At 34.0% G+C, this 19,360-nt stretch overlaps 1 protein-coding gene across 1 annotated transcript in view; it reads left to right on the forward strand.

The window, feature by feature from the left end:
- The window catches only part of CADM2 (cell adhesion molecule 2), a 344,096-nt gene that overhangs the window by 137,582 nt on the left and 187,154 nt on the right, over positions 1 to 19,360 (forward strand). The window contains exon 3 of the mRNA XM_058661328.1: positions 3,515 to 3,664. Within this exon, the coding sequence (XP_058517311.1) occupies positions 3,515 to 3,664 (150 nt within the window). The remainder of the gene's footprint in view (positions 1 to 3,514; positions 3,665 to 19,360) is intronic.

The following is a 19,360-nucleotide window of genomic DNA, read 5'->3' on the forward strand; positions in this document are numbered from 1 at the left end:
GCATTTTAGGAGCTTAAGTTGTGTTATCCATACCTGGTTTTGCTTACCATCTTGTATATCTTTTGAAAAACATCATGTATTTCCAATGTAACCTCAAGTCTTAAACCAATATTTTAATGTGTTGTTAAAGCTTTTATGATTAAAATTTCCATGTTTTCTTCTTTGTGAAGGATATTATCTGTTTCTGCCTTTCCATTACAACCAAGGAAAAATGCAGCGGATTTGAATTTACTTTGCACTTTCTGCTGCTGCAATCTCCTGTCAGAATACCAATCTCTATTCTAAGCAGGTGCATTCACTTTGGACAAAGAACATCTATTGAAAATTTCAACTTAATACAAAATTTTAAACAATAATTGGAGGCTATGCACTGATCCAATAATGAGAGTATGTATGTTCAAGCAATAAAGAAAGTGATGAGTTTTGGTTGCTTGAAGATGAACCAGAATGTGAGTTTCCCAAGTGAAAAATTGTATTTTTTTCTAAATCTCAATGAATGCTGTTTAAAGAAGAATGGTTTCTCTGATTTCTAGGATAGTCATAATTTAGGCAAGGCCAGGATTATTTTTTAATATTCTCAATAATGCAAGCATTGTACTTTAGAAATCCCCGTAGATGGAAAATCAGAGATCTTTTATTTTCCACATCAAGGCTTCTTTTTTTTTTTAAGATTTATTCATTTTATTACAGCCAGATATACAGAGAGGAGGAGAGACAGAGAGAAAGATCTTCCATCCTATGATTCACTACCCAAGTGAGCCGCAACGGGCCGATGCGCACCGATCCGAAGCCGGGAACCTGGAAACTCCTCCGGGTCTCCCACGCGGGTGCAGTGTCCCAATGCATTGGGCCGTCCTCAGCTGCTTTCCCAGGCCACAAGCAGGGAGCTGGATGGGAAGTGGAGCTGCCAGGATTAGAACCGGGGCCCATATGGGATCCCGGGGCTTTTAAGGTGAGGACTTTAGCCGCTAGGCCATGCCGCCAGGCCCCACATCAAGGCTTCTTAACCAACACGTCACTTACTGTCTTCCCAATTTCTTAGCATATTGCTCTTCCATTATTCTTTCTTCCAATGTTGATCCATATAGTAAAAAAAATAGTAGTTTTTCTAAAATATCTACATAATGAATAATTTAAGATTAAATTCTTACTTTGGTAGCATAGTAATATGGCTAAATGGAAAACTGACTGTAGGGATATTATGTCTCAATCTCAGGGAATTGGAGTCATGCTACTTTAAAGTCCAGTCCCATTTGTAGAGAAGATGGATGGAAGCCATCCTAAAACACTAGAAGGAAGATGCGCGTGCACACACACACACACACACACACTTACACACATATGGCATTTGAAAATTCATATTGAGCATGATTTTTCTTTATCTAACACAAAGTTAGATAGTTTATAAAAATAAGATCTCAAAGGGATAGTATTTTTAGGTATTTAAGTGTTGTTGAAACTTGCATGCGATCTGAATGATTTTAGAATTGTAAAGTTTCATTGTTAAGACGATTATTCACTTTTTCATTATTGACACTTAAACAGATAATGGTATTATATTTATGGAAAGATAAGAATAAAAATGTTTATCTCTTGGAATAAACTCCAAATGGTTCATTGACTTTGGTTCACCATGGAAAAATCATTTAACTCCGAGTGTCAGTTTGCCCATCTGTGAAATGAGAAGGGTGATATTTTATTAGGGGGATGTTTTGAAAACTGTTTTTGCAAATCCAGTGGAAGAAATTGATACAAGCACCAGTGATTTTTTTCCACGTCTCTAAAAAATCAGACAATATTGTTTATGTCCCAGTTGATGATCAAAATGTCATCTGGGTTGAATCAAATAATTACCCTCAGATTTTTCTATATTTACAATGCATCAAAAATAGGGAATCTGTGAAAAGTGTTCTAAAACATTCTGGACTTCATGAGCTATTAATCTGTAATAATTATTCCTTCATTTTTTGGTCTTAGTTTATGTATGCCGTTTTTCTTTTTTGGTATGGTTTTTACCTCACCTCACTTCACAAGATTGATAGTTTCTCTCTGTTTCTCTGCCAGAGGTCACCTTAGAGCTGAAGGCAAAACACATCCCTCTATGGCCCCTGTTGACTTTCAAGTCAACTATCAAAGAATTTTTTCCAGGCATCTCCTAACCTCAGTTTTGAAACTCCACCCTGAAGATTACAGGGAGATATCCAGAGGGGGTTGCCATGGTGACACTGAGAGGTTGGCATTGAGAAGATAAAGCTACTGATATCAGATTTTTAAGTTTGATAGGCTTTATTATATAACATGGTCATGAACCTCTGTACTTGTGTCATTTAGGTCTGGAAAGAAATTTTTCCTTCAGCCTCCTCTGTCTCTTATGGTGCCAATCAACAAGCTTCTTGGTCATAAGATTCTTTATGTCAATAGCTCCTGCACTACCTCCAGTGGTGCTTGTAATAATGACAGAACCATTACAAAACTAAAGAAGAAATGGGAAATATACTTCATGGGTGTGATTCAGTCATTCTAATGTTCTTGCATATGTAAACTGGTCTTGATTTAATGACCTATCCTGCTCACATAAAAATGTTGTGACCTGGCTCTAGAAGGCTGTTTTTACCTTTGTTGCTCAGGGCGTATCAGTGGCCTGGCAGAGTTTATATCCAGATAATCTTGCAGCAGTAAAAATTATGTCCTCTGTTACCATGAGAATGGATTTTTTGTTAACCACAAGAAATGCACTGATTAATTACATTTTTTTGCATTAATTAGCCCAATGCATTAGGTAGAAAACTTGGTAAGACACTGATGATATCTAAATTGACAAGGGTCACTTAAGAAAGAATATGTAATTTCCTGATTATAAAAGAAATCTATGTTCATTAGAGAACATTAACAAGAATATTACCTTTGTCTGGTGAACTAGGATAATCACTTCAATGTTCTTATGAATGTACTATGATGTAAATATTTCTTAAGAGATAATTGCATTGTTTTACCTAACACATTTTGAATTTCTGCAAACAACTGTGTCTATAATGCAGTCTCATGAAAAATGAGTCTCTTTTGATTCCCTTACACAGAAATTGAATCTAAAATTCTAGTGTTTATCTTTCTTAAACTTTATTCAGAATTATAAAATCTAAATGGAGGTATTTTTTTATCTTCTGTTTTAGAGTGTTCAGTTCTTCCACAAGTATTACATAAAGCCAAGGATAATTAGTGATCATTATGCTTCCATTTGAATATAAGTCTTTATTCATACTTGTTTTTTTTAAAAAAGGATATATTTTGAAACTTTTAAGAAAGTAAAAAGGAATTCCATTGTTATGCCAATAGTGGTTGTGCTTTAATAAGAATTTTCGATTATCTTTCTGTCTTCTGTAAAATATAGTTTTGTTGCTGTTTGATTGGTTTTATATTTCATTTTAAATGAGAATTTACATTCAGCATAAGTCTTGGGAAGTTAATAACTTTATAACTTTCATTTAATCAGCATTCTCTTGAATCTCCTTTTTAGGTAGCCAAGGGCAGTTTCCATTAACGCAGAATGTAACTGTTGTTGAAGGCGGAACTGCAATTTTGACCTGCAGAGTTGATCAAAATGATAACACCTCCCTCCAGTGGTCAAATCCAGCTCAACAAACTCTGTACTTTGATGACAAGAAAGGTGAATATATTTTCATTTAAATATTCTAATCATATTCTGAAATATTCTAATTATAATGAATGTACTTTTTCTGAGATCATTCAAATTAGTCCTTTTGATTATGAAGCTAATGCTGCTTTTATTTAAACATGTTAAATATTAAATACTTCAGTTTGCAAGTCATAAACACTAACGATCACCTATGTCAACTTTTTAATAAAATAAACAGAATTATTCTATTTCAAAAGTAGTTTTAAGTTTTTCTCTTAAAAATGCTGTATTTCCTTCTTAAGCTGACTTACATAGATCTAGAATATATTTTACTTAGTTCTGGAGTAAAATGCTATTTTGGTTAATTTCATATATTTTCGAGCTGCTATATTATTTTTGAAAGTTTGATGTTTGATGTTCATAAAGAACAAATGACGATAAGATCTCTAGACTCTATGAGATAAAGAAATTCTGTGTTTTCAAAATAAGCTGAAATTAATAAGAAGTAACTAATGTATATGGGATTAATTAAGTAATTAGAAACCATAATTTGATAACAGATTTTGATTAACCTTCATTTAAATAGTAGGGAAATTAAAAATATATAATTCTAAGTCTTTGTCTCAGAACAACATGTTGTAGTCTCAGAAGAAAAAATGAGTGCATTAATGATATTGAAAATATTAAATTGTTTTGTTAAATAAATTTAAATCATACAAAATATAAATCTATTCATATTTTAACTATTGAGTATAGTTTTATTACCTGGGCTTCTTATCTGTATAAGTAATATTAAGATAATTTATATCAGTTTCATTTTAATAATAGAATGCACTCAATTATAATCTAATACATATTCCTGGGCATTTACATAATGTTCCGTCTTTAACATGCTGTATGAAAGGACGTAGCAGTACAGTGACTGGAGTAGTCACTTGGTATAACTGAATTCCTGTAACAGAGTGTCTGGGACATACTCCAGTCTCCATGTCTGATCCACCTTCGTGTGAAAAAGCTTGGGATGCAGCAAATGATTCTCCCAGTTCTTAGGTTCTTAACGCTCACAGGAGAGATTTAGGTAGAACTCCTGGCCCCCAGCTTTGCCTGACCCATCCATGACTGTTGTAGACCTTTGGGCAATAAACTGCTGAAGGGAATATTTCTGTTTGTCCCTATCCTTCTCTATATTTCTGCTTTACAAATATATATACACATAAAATAAGCAAACCAAAAAAATCTTTAAAAATTTAGAAAAAAATACATGTTATAATGGATTGGCTGAATTCATCAAAATGACTAATACATATAAAGAGCTCTTTGTCTGAAAATTTGAGTTAAAAAAATGAAGAAATAGAAGGGCCTGCTCTCATAGGACACAAAATAGAGGAGAGATACAATGTAGAAATACATTTTTTAAAATTACATCATTTAAAACAGATGGGAAGAGGACAACACCTATGAATTGAATCAGAGATAGAAAATATGTTAGAGTTCTTGAGAGAAACAGGAAAAGATAGATAGATAGATAGACAGACAGACAGATAGATAGATAGATAGATAATAGAAGGAATTCATTTATGGATGGATGGATGGATGGTTGGGAGAAAGGAACAGAGGCAGAGAAAGAATGTAAGTGAAAATTTACATGAAGAAATTGTCTCAGGGTGGAAATTTACCAGCTAAGATAACAAAGTCGCACACTGGAATACCTAGATTAAAAATCTGACTCTGGCACCTGGCCCTGGTTTCTGATTCCATCTTTCTACTGGCGAAATTGTTGGTAAACATGTGATACAACTTGAGTTATTTGGGCACTCACCACCAATATGGAAAACATTATTCTGCATTCCCAGCTTCTTGTTTCAGCTAGGCTGTTCCCCAGGTATTGTATAGATTTGAGGAATAAAAAAGTCTCTCTCCCTCCTTCTGTTTCTCTCAAATAGATAGTAGAAATAAATTGAATAATTGTGGACATTCGAAATATTGAAATCTCCAGGGCAGATTTTCACTTTAGATGCCAAGGGTAGAAATTATGTTATACTTCAAGCCCAAAGGTAAAGAACTATAGATTTTCTCTGAAGTCATCAGCTAATTGAATGAGGTCTGTCTACCTTACACAGAAACCTATTTTGCTCAAATGATGCTGTATGTTAAAGTTACCCATATATGAAGATGAACACATTAATGATTAGAATGGTGTTTAGCCAAAGTTTTGAATAAAGCACTGCACCTCCCCACTTCTTTGTGAGAGATGTTTTATGACCATAATTGTACAATGCCAAGCCATCCATATAATATCCACCCTTATCCACAATTTTACTTTTCCAGTTTCCAGTCATCTGTAGTGACTGCTGACAAATATATAGTTATTATAGATGGATAGGTAGGTAGGTAGATAGATACACACAAATATATGTATGTATATATATTTACCACTTTGCAAGTAATGTGTAAATAATATAAACATATGAGTTTAGAAATATAACATGCAATGTTTTTGCATCAGTGTAAGTAATGAAATAATTTTGGTTGGTAGCACCTTTTGAAAGCATATAATGCTATCAAGGAAAAATTATTCCAATCAGCAATTATGTATCTTTATAACAGAGTATTTTTGTTATTGCTTGCTTATCCTTCAGGTATGTAGCTATCTCTGCTTTATAAAAACACTTGTACTACTTTAATAATGTTTATTTTTATTTGAAAGGTAGATTTACAGAGAGGAAAAGAAAGAGATCTTCTATCTGTGATTCTCTTCTGAAATAACTGTAATGGCCAGAACTGAGATGATCTGAAGCTAGGAACCAGGAGCTTATTCCATATCTCTCACGTGGGTTCAGGGACTCAGGCATCTGGGCCCCCTTCGACTGCTTTCCCAGGCCATCAACACTGAGCTGGATCTGATGTGCAGCAACCGGGCATGAACTGGTGCCCATACGGGATGCCAGTGATCCAGGCCGAAAACTTCACCTAATATGCCACATTGTTGTTCCCTCTTCTACTTTTTATTTTCTTGAAGGGTAATTTAAAAAAATCCATGCTGCATTTGGAGTATTTGGCGATGAATTACTGCATGCTTCCACTGCCATAAGAGCTAAATACATCTGATCAAATACTTCTGCCTCTCCCCTTTCTCTTCCTCCTTCTCTTTTCCAACCTCCTTCTTCTCCCCTCCCCTTCATCCTCTTGTTTTCTTATCATCTGCCTTTTTCCTTATTTCCTTCCCCCCCGCCCCACTCCATGCTTCCTCTCTACCAATAATCATGTCAGTTTAGAAATTCAACTTTAGGGAAACCAGCTCTATATCACAGAGTCTTATTTTCAGCTTATATTTAAGATTTAAAAAAAAAATGTTGAAACATCCCAATACTGGTGTACATTGAAGGTGACTGGAGAACTCTTCAGACAGTTTTAGTTGTGTAGTTAGCACTAAGAATCACTGGATGCATGATCTGAGACTGAAATAAGAGTAGTCCCATAAATGGAATTTTTAACTGTGGCACTTGCAGAAGCTGCAGTAATTGTGGAAACAGGCAATCCATTGTCTCCCTTGCAGTTGTGTCCTATGTTAATGTGCACAAGTATGGTTGCTGCAATCTCTGTAACCAAAGTTTAACTTTTATTCTTTGGATCCGACACAACTCAGACTGCTTTTACATTCAAGATTAGACTTGGCAGAGCCTTTGGCGGGGTGTAACAGGTTAATCTGTCCATTGTTTCAAGTTGCCACTGCACTACTGCTAATCCAGCGCAATTATGATGTACCTGGGAAAACAGAAGAGATGGCTCAAGTATTGGGTCCCTGATTGGGTGCCTGAACCCTAAGGGAAGGCTTGGTTGGAGTTTCTGGCTCCTAGCTTAGGTCTGTTTCAGTCCTGGACAATTTGACCATTTTGGGAGTAAAACAACAGATGGAAGATTTCCCCCTCTCTCTCTCTCTCTTTGTCTTCCTCTCTTTATCCCTCTCTGAGAGGTTTACTTATTTCTTATAAATAAATAAATGCTTTCTTTACACATGAAAAAGAGAAGACATGGGATTTTTAAGAGATTAGACAGATAAACATAGAAAGTATAATGAGACAGAAGAACTGTAGTATGGACACTTTTAAAAAAATCTTTCATTTTGAATTCCTTGTATTTGATAGACATTATTGTTCAGAAATTCTTGAGACCAATATATTGCACAGGAATGGAACCATTAACATGTGATAGAATAAGAAAATCAGATTATAATTTGTTGAAAAGTATCTTGATTTAATAATTTTTATTACTTTACATCGATTGATTACTAGGAACTGAACAAAATGAAGGGGAAAAAAGAAACAAGAATGCAAGAAATCTACCGTGCTATGCACAAATACACACAAACACAAGCATAACAATGCAGAGAAGGAAAGAAGGAAGAAGGAGTGAGGGAGCTTCTCAGAAAAACAGAGCAAGTGCCATACACCACCCACTGCTAGTACAGTTATGGACTCCAAGACACTATGAGTAGCGTTTTATACTACATAAAGTTGCAGATCTATCAGCTAATTCAGGGGAGCAATTCACTGGCTTTATTAGAGTTGGCACAGTCTTGTTTTATTGATGCTATAAGCAGATGTATGCTATGAGTGGACAGCTGATGGTCAGCTAAAAATTTAAGGTAAACGTGCCTTCTTAGGTGTCTCTGTCAAAAAAGTTAGATATGAATAATTAAGAATCTCCTCATATATTGGATATCGTTCAGTAAGATGATACTAGTGCTGTCATATTTTTTTCACTCAGGGAAAATAAAATAGAAGGCATCAGATTCAGGCTTATGTTACTTTTTAGAAGTTTAATGTGAACATAGATTTTTCTATTTATAACTGTTATAAAATTGAGGGTGAAACACTTAAAGAAATTAGTCTGTAGATATTTGCAGACATACCAAAGCCTGGAGTTAGGCATTATGGCCTTTTTTTTTTTTTTTTTTTTTTTTTGGCATGAATCTCACTACTGTGTTAGAGACAGTAGAAAGCTTTTGCAGAACAGTAGATACATGGAGATAGAGGACAAGGAAAAGGCCATTGCAATGTCACTTGAATGCTGTGTGATATTTTGAAACAGAAATTTTAAAAAGTCAATTACATCATTTTGTTGCTTCTCTGTAGGTATAGTGGATAAAAGCAATTGACATGCAAAAACCAATCACTTCATTCTTGGGACAAACAATTTCTTCCTGTTACAAACACTTTTAACTACCATCTGCGAGAAGACATACTCAATACACAATCTCTGTGTGCCAGTATTGTTTTTATATAAAATTGTAACACATGTTACTTTTGTGATAGTTTCCTTTACAGCAGTTTTGCTTTCTGAATTATTTTTCATTGGACCTAAAAATCATCTGAAGGATGAAAACAACCCATTAGGGGTATAGCCTAAAATGATCAGTGTTAATTAGAAAATTATTCTGATGATAATTTTACATTGCTGCTGGGAACAATGGGAGGGGAATAATATGAATAATATGTTCTAAAGCAAGAAGTGGTAATGAAAAAAAAAAGATGCGATTCACCTAAAATGTAGCACATTGTCCTGGCTCCAAATCAGTTTATACTACTTGGCAGTATCTGTTTCCACAACTAGTATCAATCAAATTGACAGCCTTTAAAATATTAAAGATTAACTCAATAAAGTGAAGCTAAAAAGCTGATACTACACTTCTTTTTGTTTTCTTTTAGAAAACCAACTATTACAGGCATATGTACAGCAAAGGCTTGCAATTAATGATTATAGCTGACAGTTACACCACACTGGATAATAGTTAAATAATACTAAAAGTATTAAATCACTTTCAACATTGTGACTCCATAATCCTGTATTGTAGGAATGTCTACTTATGCGTGAAGAGACTAAGGTTTACACATGTTAATATCCTGAGTCATAAATGAAGCAATGATGAGTTTTTTGCAAGTCTAATTTACTTCATGTATTTCTTTCTATTTTGGCATTTTGTTTTATTTTACTTTAATAATTTTACTTTTAATAAGAAAAATTATGATTTATGTCTGTTATAAAGTTATGGTCTCTGTGAATGATCTTTTCAATAAAGCTTATGTAATGTTGAAACACTCCTGTAATAATTGCATATGTACTGGAAAATTATCTTGAAATTGGGTACACATCATGCAAGTTTGAAGCAGATTTCAGTTATGTAATAAATTATTCCTTAGCACTAAAGAAGAATAGGCAGATTTTGAAGGAGATAAAGTCATGACTTAGTGAATCGACAAAGACGATGCAACACCAAGGACCTAATAGGATCAAGAAGCAATCTTGCCCTTGATACTGTAAGAGGGCTGCAGTGCAGAAGATAGAGCAGTGCAGTTCCCTGTGATTGAGAGTGGTGTAATGTGGTATATGCTAATCTACTTCTCTCCCCCCGACCTCTGTTCTCTTCTGATAATGTTCATTCTGTTTCACCTTGATTCTATGCATCATTCTGTGTTTGTACTTTGCTCCAACTTTGGTGAAGAGATTTTTAGTGGAGAGAAGTCAATTACAACAATATCATTCCTTACATTAATGTTTTAAACACTGTTGCTTAAATGTAGTATGTTCATTTGTTAAAGCATGATTAAAAATGATTAATGACTTAAAATTATTAACATTACAAATCATTAATATTAAAAATACTAATGATTTTTAAAGTTCCTGAAAATTATAATTAACTAAAAAATATTTACTTGGTTTATATAACTATTACCAATGTCTTTAGTCCTATGTGGTTTGTGCCCAGCAATGTCAGGAAATACACAGGGTTAATAATACACTTTTAAGTATTGACATTTACATGTAGGTTACATGGTAAGTTTTATGGCAATTTACATGATAAGTTAAGCTCTAATAGTATCAGGATTTGGAAATTTGACATTCAAATCCATACACATCTGCCTCAGTGGTGTCTATAAAATTTTAATTACCAGACATTTTAGAAGCCTGTACAATTTCCATACTTTTGTTTCATTTGGTTTCATTTATACTTTGTTTAATTTTATTAAGCATTAACATAATATTTTCTTCAACTAAATCAGGTGTCAGTGTCTATAATTTTGAAATATGTTTTCTTGAATAAGCATCTTTAATGTAGGGTTGCATATTGTGTGGGCATGAAGAGTTGTAAGCTGGTACATGTATTCTGTTTCCTAGCTTTTTTCTTTAGTCTCAGCAGACATCTGTGAGAAATCTTTGTAAAGAGCAGTAAAGGAGCTTTTTCAGTTCAGTTGAAAAACAGGAGGCAGAGATACTTTATTGAAGAAATATGGATGTTTCTCTAACCTGGCTTTATATCCATATCTATTGAGACCACTGAGTGAAGTGGAAGACACTTGGAAAATGCAGAGGAAAAATGATTAGTAATCGGTTGCCTACTCCAATCTTTTTCTCCCCAATGGAGAGAAATTTGTACAAAGACTGAGTGAGCTATTTATACAATAGTTGCTTGTTGATAAATATATTATTTAGGACCTTTATTCTCTAATGGATGCAATTTTTGGTTATTAATGTTTCCTAATTTCTTAGAGACTTATGATCATAGTTCATTAACTTTTTAAACATTCTAGAAGCTGATTGTGTGAGATTGACAAGCTTGATAGTAAAAGCCACACTTAACACTCACACACATCATGGACTGGAATGTGAATCTGCCTTCACTGATTCTGTGAATGGATGTCAGACCCAGGCTCTATACCCTCTTCAGGCCAATGTGCTGTGAAGGGTCATCTTCTGCAATATCCAGGTGTGCATTAAACTCTCTTAAGTGTTGTGTTTTTCCTTCAGTGCATTGAAACATGAAAACTGATAATAAAAACTCAAACAAAATTTTAGAATCTGCATTTATAAATTCTATATATAATTATATGTATATATAGAGAGAGGAGGGGGAGAGAGAGAGAGAGAGAGAGAGAGAAAGATTCTATTCTCTTGTTCCTTCTCTCAAAAAGGGGTTGTGCCAAAGCATGTAGCTGAGAAATCTGCCACCTGGGTGCAAAATCCCAAATACTGAGTCATCACATTTTGCCCCCCTGTAATTAGCACAAAGCTGGAATCAAGTACTGGAGTCAACAACACAACACACCGATATGGAATGTGAACATGCTAACTGGCAACTTAGCTATGAGGTCAAATCACACCCTAGAGGATACTTTACTGGAATAATAGCAATTTAATCTCACAATTTATTGGGTTCTATAACTACATTGAAAGTGAAAAGGAATGAAATAGAGGCCTTGAGTTGTTACTGAAGGGGCATTAGGGGAAAACACATAATGGCCAGGAGCACATAATTTAGAAGGAAAAGAAGTCTCTCCTTTCGCAGCGTCATTTTTTTTTTCTTTATTGATTTAATGTATTAATTTGCAAAATAGTTAGAGAAAGGGGAGAAGAGGGAGATGGAGGATGGCAAAAAGGGGAGGTAAGAAATAGAGAGAGAGAGAGAGAAGTAGAATGGATGAGCGAAAGAGAGATCACCATTTACTGATTTACCACACAGTGGCCAGGAACAAGAGTGAAACTCCGTCCAGATATGCCTCGCTGGTGCAAGGACCCAAGGAATTTAGTTATTTTTAAATTGTTTTCCCAGAAACTTTAGCAGAGAACTAAATTAGAAGGGTGCAACCAGGATTAAAATTGCGCCCATTTGGGATGCTGAGATCACAGGTGGTGCTCTAACCATCATATCATGGTTCTGGTCATTCCACTTCCAGTTTTTCTTACATTTCATATCATGTAGTAAGTAAAAAATTTTCAGAAGACACCATTACTTGGAGCATCATCTGTGCATTTGTGTGACAAAGTATGGCAGAGTGAGAAGGGAGTCTGTTCAGGGCCAATACTGGAGCTACTTTAACTAATTTATTTCCCCCTTCACTAACAATGGTCTAGTACTACTTCCTCCACAAATACTGTATTACTAGATTTAATAGTGTAACTTCCTTTGAGAATTTTCATTAACAACTTGGTGTTTGTATGCAGGTAATTTTGCTTCTCCCATTCTGTAGACTGAGTGTTGCTTTTGTTACATATTTCAGCCTATCAGCCATAACATAATTTTCAAGAGTCAGAACTTTCTATCACTTTGGTTTTAGAAGGGGACAAAAAGACAGAAGTTAACTTCCATTTCAAACAGGAAGTGACTGACCATAAACAAAATAAATACGTAAATTATAGCTTGTCTGTGAGTGATGAAAATTGTGAAGAAACAAAGATTGGGGAAGGAAGATTAGAAATGCTGCTTGCTATAAGATATAAAAGTATCATTAAAATTGAAGCAGAGTATCTGTTGGAATAGAGAGTCAAGCGGTGGAGTGGCCCACTTGAGGCATCCCCTACCAGAGAGAAGATGAGGACAGTACAACAGGAAAGTAAGTAGATGGGCTCTTCTTAGTCATGCAGGAAATATGGATTTTTTTAAATGATAAATTGAGAAATTATGGGAGAGTGTTCAAAAGAGGAGTAAGGTGATGTGACGAACATTCACAGCATCACACTGGCAGTCATGAGAACTGACTATGGAATGGGAAGGAGGATCAACATGGCAATCAGTCAGGCAGCTGGTGCAATAATCCAGTCTGAAGATGAAGCTAGTTCAGATCTTAGAAGTAGCAATAAAGGTTGAATTTTCTGTGTATTTCAAAGTAGAGCAAATTTTCTTACAAGTACAGCAAACAGGACCCATTAGTGACAAGAATATGGTCTTGAAGAATCAAAAAAGCGATTATGATTGATGTCCTAAAGTATTGGCTCCAATATCTGAAATAACAGATTGGGAAACAAAGTAAAGAAACTTTCCATGGGAGAGGTGGTGTGTGCATCCAGGGTGGGGAAGTTTAGGTTTCACCCTATGATATTTAAACATACAAGAAGTGATTGTGTAATAGGGAACTTGGGTAAATGAGTCTAGGAAATTGAAAGTTTAGCATAGATTTGGCTTGATGGCTTTGCAAAAGTAAAAAGGGGATTTAGGGAGAAGCCATTTAAGGACTAGACCTTGGAATCAATCAGGAACAACACTCAAGATTAGGGAAAACAGCATCCCAATTTTGAATTAAAGTAATTTTCATTTGTGTGTTTGTAAAAATGATGATAGCTGATGTTTGGCCTTTATAATATTTCAGAGGTCATGATAGAATTAGCTATCTAGGCAAACTACAATATTTTCTTTTTAAAGATTTGTTTTATATTTATTGGAAAGTCAGATTTACAGAGAGAAGAAGAGGCAGATAAAGATCTTCCATCTGCTGGTTAATTCCAGAAGTAGCTGCAATGGCCGAGCTAAACTCACCAGAATCCAGGAGCCAGGAGCTTCTTCCAAATCTCCCACATGCAGGCAAGCTACTAATGAAGTATTAGAAAACATAATAAGGCAAACAAAATGTGAGTTCCAACATGTCATTAATACATTCTGAAAACATCACATATGAGAAAAACAAATTAATTTAAAATTGCATGTTTTCATTGAGTGTGGCATATCAGGAATAATGTAGAGAATTATTGCACTTAGACTTTGCTATTTTGCAATCAAAAATAAATCTTTATGAAAGAATCAGTAATTGTTTATATGAACCTCATATAAGAACACTTTAAAGAAACATTATACAGACATACACTCATACCTTTAACTGTAACATTTTCTTTCTGTTATATTATTAGCTATCACAGAAGATTGTTGAGCCTCAGGCAAGAGTGTTAATAGGAATGGAAAAAGAGATTTTGAAGAGATTTCAGAAAGCTTAGGATATTCATTTTGATCTTTAAGCCAAAATGAAGGAAATTTTGCTATATTTTTAAAATTCGTCTTCTATCCAGCATTGGTAGTTGAATCCAGTGGATTTTTTCTCTCCAGGCAGAGTTAAATACATTTTTGTTGAAATAAATTGATTCAGGATCCAAAAACTTCTACATGCAAATCTTTTCTGATATAATATAAAATTCAAAATATGTTATCATTATTGTAAGGAAATCTATGATAACTTCTTTACATGTGTAATTTAAAGGTTGTCACTAATACCAAAGATGTTGTACACAATTTGTAGGTTGTTGCATAAGTGATTGTAAAAGCCCTATTGGCTAAGCATTAATGTTTGCTTGATTCAGTGAGTTTGCCTGCCACTGAAAAACAGTCTGTGTTCTTTGCAAGAAGTAGTAAGATAATCAAGGATATAAAAAAAGTTGGCTTTCCATGTATTTGATAAGAGGAAATGAATTACTTTTTCAGGCAAAAACTAAGAGTTCTTCTTCTACTTCTTCTTCTTCTTTTTGTTAGTTATTCTAACATTCTCAGTAGAGAATATGTGTTGTGCCTCGGCATGCCCGATCATTGCTTATAATTAATTTCCACATGATCACATTATACAAAGAACAATATTTAACTCAAAAATTAGTCTTCACATACTCCTGTAAACTCAAAATATTTTACTTAGTGCTAACAATGCTGATGTTCAACATATGATTTTGTTCAATAGAGTGATTTTTGATAGAAAAAAATGGAACGTTAATCTATGACCTCTGCTAGCTACTAATCTAACACTCCAAAGTGTTTCTAGTGTTTTAGCTTGCCAATCTTCTTCCACCAAAACAAATAAGCAAAAAAAAAAGCAACTGAAACAAATATCACCTTTGCTGACACATAACCTCCATTTGAAAATCATGACAATGTCAAGTTACTAAACAAGTTTGAACTTATTTGTTCTCAATTTTGTATGTGTTTCTGAGAACCTAATAAAACATTGAAAGCTGACACTGTGAGAAGCAGTACTGTGTATGAGGTAGAGATACTGCCAAATTTGCAGAAGTATAATTTAAACTATCAACAATCTTGGACAAATGCATATCAAGTATTTATCCTAGTACAAAACATTTACTTGAAAGGAGCTATTACATTTCATTATATAATTATAGCTTATTTTAGGCAACTTAAAGTTGCAGAAAGGTAAACAAAATTGTGTCCGAGCTGAAGAAGTGGATAGTCTTATAGAGAAATAAAGCACTCTGCCTAAAGCTATGCAACTACACCTTGATATGTAAATATTTAGGTATGTACCTTAAAAAAATATGTATGTAAAAATAAATATCTGTGCTGGAGTGACAAGTTCATAGGCAGGAACAATATAGCCAATTAGGCATATGAGATAAAACTCAAAACAGGACATGAATATGGGCATTGTCTAGAAAAGATGACAGAAGTAGCAGTACAGAGTTTAAAACAGTGCTGAAAATTGTATACATTTACTGTCATCCTTTATCCGGCTCTGGCACATTTTTCAGCCACTCAGAATGTGCTTGGGAATAGCAGATAACATATTTAGCTGAGAGTACTTAAAAAGCATTCTGTCAGGATGGAGGCACTCCCACTGCTATACAATGCTTCCCTGTAAGATTACTGAGGCAGAGAGTTCGGTGGTTTGCTTTAGGATATGATATCTGGGATACAACAAGGATGTGCTACAGCCTTCGCTTAACAACAGTTTAGAGTAATGTCTCAGGGAGAGTAAATGGAACTGAGAGTGGAAAGTTTAGAGTTAACTTATAGAACAAGGATGAGAAGCAGGATACATCTAACAGATTTGGGGTGAGGTTACAGTTCCCACGTGTTTGGGGACAGATGACTGTGTTTTGCACTGGGAGGGTCTAGGTGGCAATGTTAGAGGTAAGGAATTAGAACTTATGTAGAGTGCATAACTAAGAACATAGGCAGGCTAGAGACCCATTTCATTCCTACCTTAGGATGAGAAATATGCAGTCTGTGGAAATGATTTTTAAATTTTAAAATGCTTAAAACTTTAAATCAGCCCCAAATGTCGGAAGAGGAAAAATCTGATGGCAAAATGGCTGTCTCTCTCCCCACCCAACACATCTCCTTTTGGCCCTTGTATGTTTGCCTGTTGAGTTGAGCTGCTATTTTCCCAAATGGAGCACAATGAAATCATAAAGAAGGGAGGACAGAAATTAGCAGCATGGTTAGGAAATGAAAGGATGATTGCAGGAAATGATGGAAATTTTAAATTCATGTTGGTAATAAACGGAATGCATATTCAAGGGGAGAAGTGAAATAGGGGTTGATGACAATTAACCATGACAAGTTTTAAACTTCGCTGAGTATGATGCACTAATAAGAAGGGATTTCAAGAAGAGAAAAGACTTAGGAGAATTGAAATGATGAAACACTAGCTTTCTTTTGAAAGCATTCAAAGGATTTATTTTTCACCTGATTTTCATCATTATACTATTTGGTGAAACTTAAACAAAATTAAGATGTACAATTTATGACTGAGCAATAATGAGAAGATACTCTTTACTGGCTCTACATTTGACACTATCTGTAACTTAATCTGGAACCAACATATGCAGCCAACCTAAAAACCAAAAGGAATGCCTACGTCCTGCTTTCCCAATCCTGATATCTTCTGTCATTTTAATATGGAATTCGGGGATCATAGGAAAATGCAGTTCTTAGGGATGGTGCACTTAGCCATAAGTGAAGTCTTAGAGTGCACAGGAGATTCCATTGACAAAAATCAAACATCACCAAAGGAGTATCAAAATTAGTCACTAACTAAGCTTTTAAGATATAATCTAGCATATATATTATATTGTATGTTTTTCAATGAACATTATTTAAGCCACAATACACACATGTTCTAAAATATCAGTCCAAGTATCATAGCTCATTCTCATTGCTATAATGCTTTTGAGATGCTTAGTTCACAGGATTGCATTGAATTTTTTTTACAAATTTTAATAAATAATTGCTATATTTCATACTTCAATTAATATATCCAAGCAAGTAAACAGTTGTAGCTAAGAGATTAATTTTATAATTGTCATGACAATCTAATCATTAACTTCTTAAAAATCGCACTTTTTGCAGAAAATCATAATACTTACAACAATTCTCATCTATTATTGTTCTCTTACTATATATTTCCAAGTGATTATCAATCATTTAAAATGGAGCATTGCACAGGACCAGCAGGTTAAATGTAGGATACATGGAGTTATTGGCAAGCCTGACTATAGTTTGTAAAGCTGCCCACTGCATTGCTTAAGGAACAAACGCATTTAAACTTAATGATTACTTTGCACTCTGCTTTTGTTAAAATAATGACAAATCACAAGTTCTGTTTTCAATCACTAAAATAACAGTAATAAATGAATAGTTTTCCTGACTTCAGAGTTTCTATAGTTCTTTTTGTTCCAACAAATTCTTGTATTATTTATCATTTCAAGAATAGCAAATGTAAATAAAATAGTTTTTTTTGTAAAAGGCAGAAGTTAACAGAATCTGTGAAATACTTTCTCCTTCTCTTAATTGCAAGTTGAAAAGATCCCCCCACAGTTATGAAATGATAGTGAGGAAATGAAGGGTAAGAGGCTGAAGAGAATAAATATTTTCCCTTTGAATGGAACCATAGGGAATTTTCAAAAGATTTATAACCACATTGGCTCATTGATTACTCAGATGGCATAAAGATATTCTCAGTGTGTGCTCCTTTTTCCTAATGAAAAAGACAATTAACCTACCTCAAAATGTATATTAAAAATTTTATTTTTATTAAATGGAGAGCTCTATTTAACCCATTTGGAGAATTGGGCCTTTACTTGAAATTGAGACTACTTTTGAGGAAATATTATAGCAATTACAAATCAAGTGGAAGATAGAAGTGATTTAGTGTTGTTAAGTTCTGATTGCAAGATAAGTGTAATCAGGAATTGATGAATTCTTTGTGATGCAGAGATAAGGCAGAAAACTCTAATTCCACTAAGTTTCCAACATTGACCTTAAAATAGAGGGTCAGAGAAGTAGGAGAGAAACTGTGCCAACGATGCTGAAAAGCACCTTTAAAATTCCCTCAGTAGCCTTAAAGAAAAGGCTTTGAGAAGTCACGGTAGGTTTCAGTGAGGTAATTTTTTTCTTGAATGAAATTGAACATTCAAGTAAATGAATTATTATTTTTGGAAAACATAATATGAAAACACATGACCATAAAACTTGACAGCTCTCCAGCATTGCTTGTAGAAAAGTGATGTTTTACAAATGAAGCAGAAGATTATGACTATCTAAATGTTCATACATTTTTCAAATATGAATTTTATTTTTTCAGGTGTGTGTAGTAAAGTATACAAGCTGTATCAAATACTGGGCTGGATAGATGCCTAGAAGTGCTATATTTTTCTCTAATATCAAATAAATTAACAAGGAAATTAGAACTGTAGAAATTAAATTCAGTTTCATCAAATTAGGCAATGGAGGATTATCCTATTTATAGAAAAATTAGTTACTTTCTATCTGTCCTAATTTATAAATTCTACTTGTTTTGTTGCAAAGAAATCAGAACAAGGACTGTTAAATAAGAAATTATCAGAAATGTTCCAGAAAAAGTTTTAAAAGAGGTATATTCCTGAGCCTAATTTTAGTGTCTTAGAAAGAATAGTTCAATAGGTTAGGACTAAAAGTATTTATTGATATTTTTCCCAAATGTGTGTAGTCACAGGAAGAAATCTCAACACATTTCTACAATAATATTTCCTATTAAGACTCTATATCCAATGTGTGCAACATAGTGATTTTCATACATATATCAACTATGTAATCATTATCACAAATAACTTAATATTCCTATAACCACCCAAACTATATGTTCAACGTTGTATGTTCAAGACTAAATTATTCATTTAATAATTGGAATTAATTGCGTTTTC

This window comes from Ochotona princeps, chromosome 3 (assembly GCF_030435755.1).
Source record: "Ochotona princeps isolate mOchPri1 chromosome 3, mOchPri1.hap1, whole genome shotgun sequence".
Lineage (NCBI taxonomy): Eukaryota > Metazoa > Chordata > Mammalia > Lagomorpha > Ochotonidae > Ochotona > Ochotona princeps.